The sequence below is a fragment of the Myotis brandtii genome, unplaced genomic scaffold (assembly GCF_000412655.1).
Source record: "Myotis brandtii unplaced genomic scaffold, ASM41265v1 scaffold479, whole genome shotgun sequence".
In the NCBI taxonomy this organism is placed as follows: Eukaryota; Metazoa; Chordata; class Mammalia; order Chiroptera; family Vespertilionidae; genus Myotis; species Myotis brandtii.
Window position 1 is genome coordinate 726,771 of NW_005368305.1, and position 3,657 is coordinate 730,427.

General features: G+C 43.5%; 1 protein-coding gene across 1 annotated transcript in view; it reads left to right on the forward strand.

The window, feature by feature from the left end:
* LOC102240254 (fibrous sheath-interacting protein 2) overlaps positions 1-2,157 on the forward strand; it is a 39,002-nt gene extending 36,845 nt beyond the window's left edge. The window contains exon 8 of the mRNA XM_005876031.2: positions 1,951-2,157. Within this exon, the coding sequence (XP_005876093.2) occupies positions 1,951-2,109 (159 nt within the window). The 3' untranslated portion in view covers positions 2,110-2,157. The remainder of the gene's footprint in view (positions 1-1,950) is intronic.
* The last annotated feature ends 1,500 nt before the right edge of the window (positions 2,158-3,657 follow it).

The following is a 3,657-nucleotide window of genomic DNA, read 5'->3' on the forward strand; positions in this document are numbered from 1 at the left end:
ATGTTTAAAAACAGCTTTTGAAGGCTTTGGCAGTCTGTTCTGTCATCTTTTGGGAGGTCTTTGATGTGCCTCTTGAGGTTTGGGAAATAACTAAATCTCTCACCATCCACATCCCTCTTAAAGACTTCCAGTTTCTTTTCAAAAGCCTTTATGTAACCAAACGTAACATCAAATGTCTTGCCAGTTCCTTGTAATTTAACATTTAAGTCATTCAAATGTTCACAAAAATTGTAAATGGAAGATTATAAGAGAGGGTTTCGTGTGCCAGCAAAAGTTACTGGCGTGCCATGTTTGGCACATGTGCCAGGGGTTGCCCACCCTTGACTAGAACCTCCACTATAATGTAGAATAGAAGCAGTGATAATAAACATTATTATCAAATACTTCTTTCCCCCTCTCTCCTCTCTACAGACATATTAGGCTGCTTGGTGTTGTCCCACATCTCACTGATACTCTTCATTTTGTCATTTTGTTTCTCTTAGTTTTTTTCCTTTGGATGGTTTCTGTTCCTCAACAGGAATTAATTAATCTCTTCTTTGGAATTGTCTACTGTGCTTTTTTTTAATGTATCCATTGTATTACTGTTTCACATATTTAAAATTTTTTATTTTGGCCTTTTTATATCTTTCATGTCTCTGCTTTGTGAACATGTGGAATGCAATTATGTTATCCATGTTAATGTTATTTTCTTTAATTCTAACGTTTGTGTCATTTCTGGGTCAATTTTGATTGATTTAGTCATTTTAAGGGTCATATCTCCCTGCTTCTTTATATGCCGAGTAGTTTTTGATTGGTTGCCAGATATAATGAATGTTACTTTTTTGAGTGCTGAGTACTTTTATTTTCCTATAAATGTTTTTAGCTTTTTCCTTGGATGTAGATAATTTATTTAGGAACAGTTTGCTATAAGACTTGCTTTTTAAAATTTGTTAGATGGAGCCAGAACCATGTTTAATCTGGGACTAGTTGTTCCCCACTACTGAGACAATACCTATTTTAATACTCTATCCAATGCTCTGTGAATAACATGTTTCCAGAGTGGCTGTTGAGGATACACATGACAGGTGGGTGAGGAGCGCTGTTCTCCCTAATCCTTTAGGATGGGCCTTTCTGTGGCCTTGGATAGTTTTTCACATGCATGTACTGATCCAGTCTCTTGCTGACTATGCTAGGGAGCCCTCTGAGGAGATCTGGGGTTCTTGCTCTGTGCAATCCTATCCTTTCTGGTACATTCAGGATCAATATTAGCCCCAAGATTCACAAAGGGAAGTCACATTTCATGTATTATGTCATGTTTACCTATGGTCAGCCTGCATGACTGTGGTTAAGTCACTCAGACATCCTGCAATTGAAGGTGATTTAGAAATGCCCTCAGCTTCCCAGGACAGCTATGGATTAAGAGGCCCTTTCTAATCTGAAACTGGACTAGTTCCTTGAATATGTGTAGTGAAGTAAATTGCATCTATGTGTTAAATATGTATATTTATCATGTTTGACCACAAATGGAAATTTAACGCTTAATATATAACCCTCCCAGATTTGTACTCAGAGTAACCTTACAAGTCATGAATGACCATTCATTTCCAATATACTATCATATCTGTCCAGCATCCACTTACTCTGGTGCTATTTTTAATCTTATACTATCATACTATAAATACTAGTGGCCCAGTGCACAAAATTTGTGCTCTGGTAGGATCCGTAATGGCTGCCAGCCAGGTACTTCCTCACTTCCCCCAGCCGCCTGCCACCACTGCCATGCTGCAAGCTGGGGCCTCCCTCCCCAGGGCCTCCCTCCCTTCCCCTGGCTGGCCCTGCCCCCTGGTCAAACTCCCAGACGAACTCCCGGTCGAGGAGACAATGCATACTACACTTGTATTATATAGGATTTGTTTTGCATTTTTAAATAGCAAATTGATGCTAACCAATATATTTTATTTAATGTTTTAGAAACACACCCTTTTAGAGAAAAAAATGGCTTATCATTTACCAAAAAAGCAAGAAAATGGCTTCAAAAGAAAAGAGATGGGAAAAAATCTATCTGATGATAAAGGACAAGATGGAACACAGTGTAAATGCAAGAACATTAAAAATGATGTGGTTCTGTAGAAAGCACTCTTCTATGTATTTAAATTAAAATTCTTTTGTAAAACTTTACTTACTCTTGCTCTACTTGCTTTGTAGCAGGCACAGTTCTAGGCATTTCCCTATTATAGTTCAAGGTGAAAAGTAGACATATATGTTAAAAAAGGAACCAAATAATCTTGCCAAGTGGTTCCATGACAAGTTTTCCTATACTGCAGTTCTATCTAATTTCCCTGTACCTAAACGAATATGTTTGCTACTGAAACTTGAAAAAGTTGCATGTAAGATAATGGCTATTATATACCAATACTAGAGGCCTGGTACACGAAATTCGTGCACATGATCTAATATTACTAGCTTCACTTATAATATTTAATTATTAATCACACTAGAGGCCCAGTGCATGAAATTTGTGCACTTGGGGGGGGGAGGGTGTCTCTCAGCCCAGCCTGCACCCTCTCCAATCTGGGACCCCTTGAGGGATGTCCGACTGCCCATTTAGGCCCGATCCTCTGCAGGCCTGGTTGCCCCCAACTGCCCTTCCCTGCAGGCCTGGTCATCCCTAACTGTCCTCCCCTGCTGGCCCAGTCACCCCTAACTTCCCTCCCTTGCCCCAGCCTGGTCCCCTAACTGCCCTCCCCTGCAGGCCTGATTGCTCCCAACTGCCCTCCCCTGCAGGCCTGGTTCCCCCCCTACTCTCCTCCCCTGCAGGCCTGATCGCCCCCAACTGCCCCCTCCTGCAGGCCATCTTGTGACCACATGGGGGTGGCCATCTTGTGTGTTGGAGTGATAGCCAATTTGCATATTACCTCTTTATTAGATAGGATAGTTTTCTTATATGTTGCCAGCCAGAAAGAATAATAGACAATACCAAAGAAAAACAAAGGGAAGAAGGAAGGGAGGAGTTAGAGAAGGAAGGAAAATAAGAAAGAATTGAAGGGAAAAAAGAAGGAAATAAAGTTTAAAGGAGGAATATTAGGTCTCGACTTTGCTATACTTGATCTCTACCAGCTGTCTTTTATTTATAACATTATAAAAATACTAGAGGCCCAGTGCATGAATTCATGCATGGGTGGGGTCTGGCTTGCTCACCCCAATGGGGGCTTATCCGGCCAGGCCCTTGGGAGGGAGGGGCCGCGGGCGTTTGGTGGCTGGCCCTACCCCTAATTCAGGTGTTGGGGGCCGACTGGGGGCTTGGTCTGCCAAGGAGGGGTTGCAATTAGGGCCTGGATCAGGCTGGTTGGCTGCCACAGTGCACGTCATAGCCACTGTTTGTCCTGGTTGTGCTGCCTTTCCGGTCTCTGGGCTTTTATAGATATACTAGAGGCCCAGTGCACAAAAATTTGTGCACTTGGTGGGGGGGGGGTCCCCTCAGCCCGGCCTGTGCCCTCTCGCAGTCTGGGACCCATCAGGGGATGACCACCTGCTGGCTTAGGCCTGCTCCCGGGGGATTGGGCCTAAACTGGCAATCAGACATCCCTCTGGCAGCCCGGGAGCCCTCGGGGGATGTCCACTTGCCAGCGGGGAGCAGGCCTAAGCTGCAGTCTGACATCCTTAGTGCTGCTGAGGAGG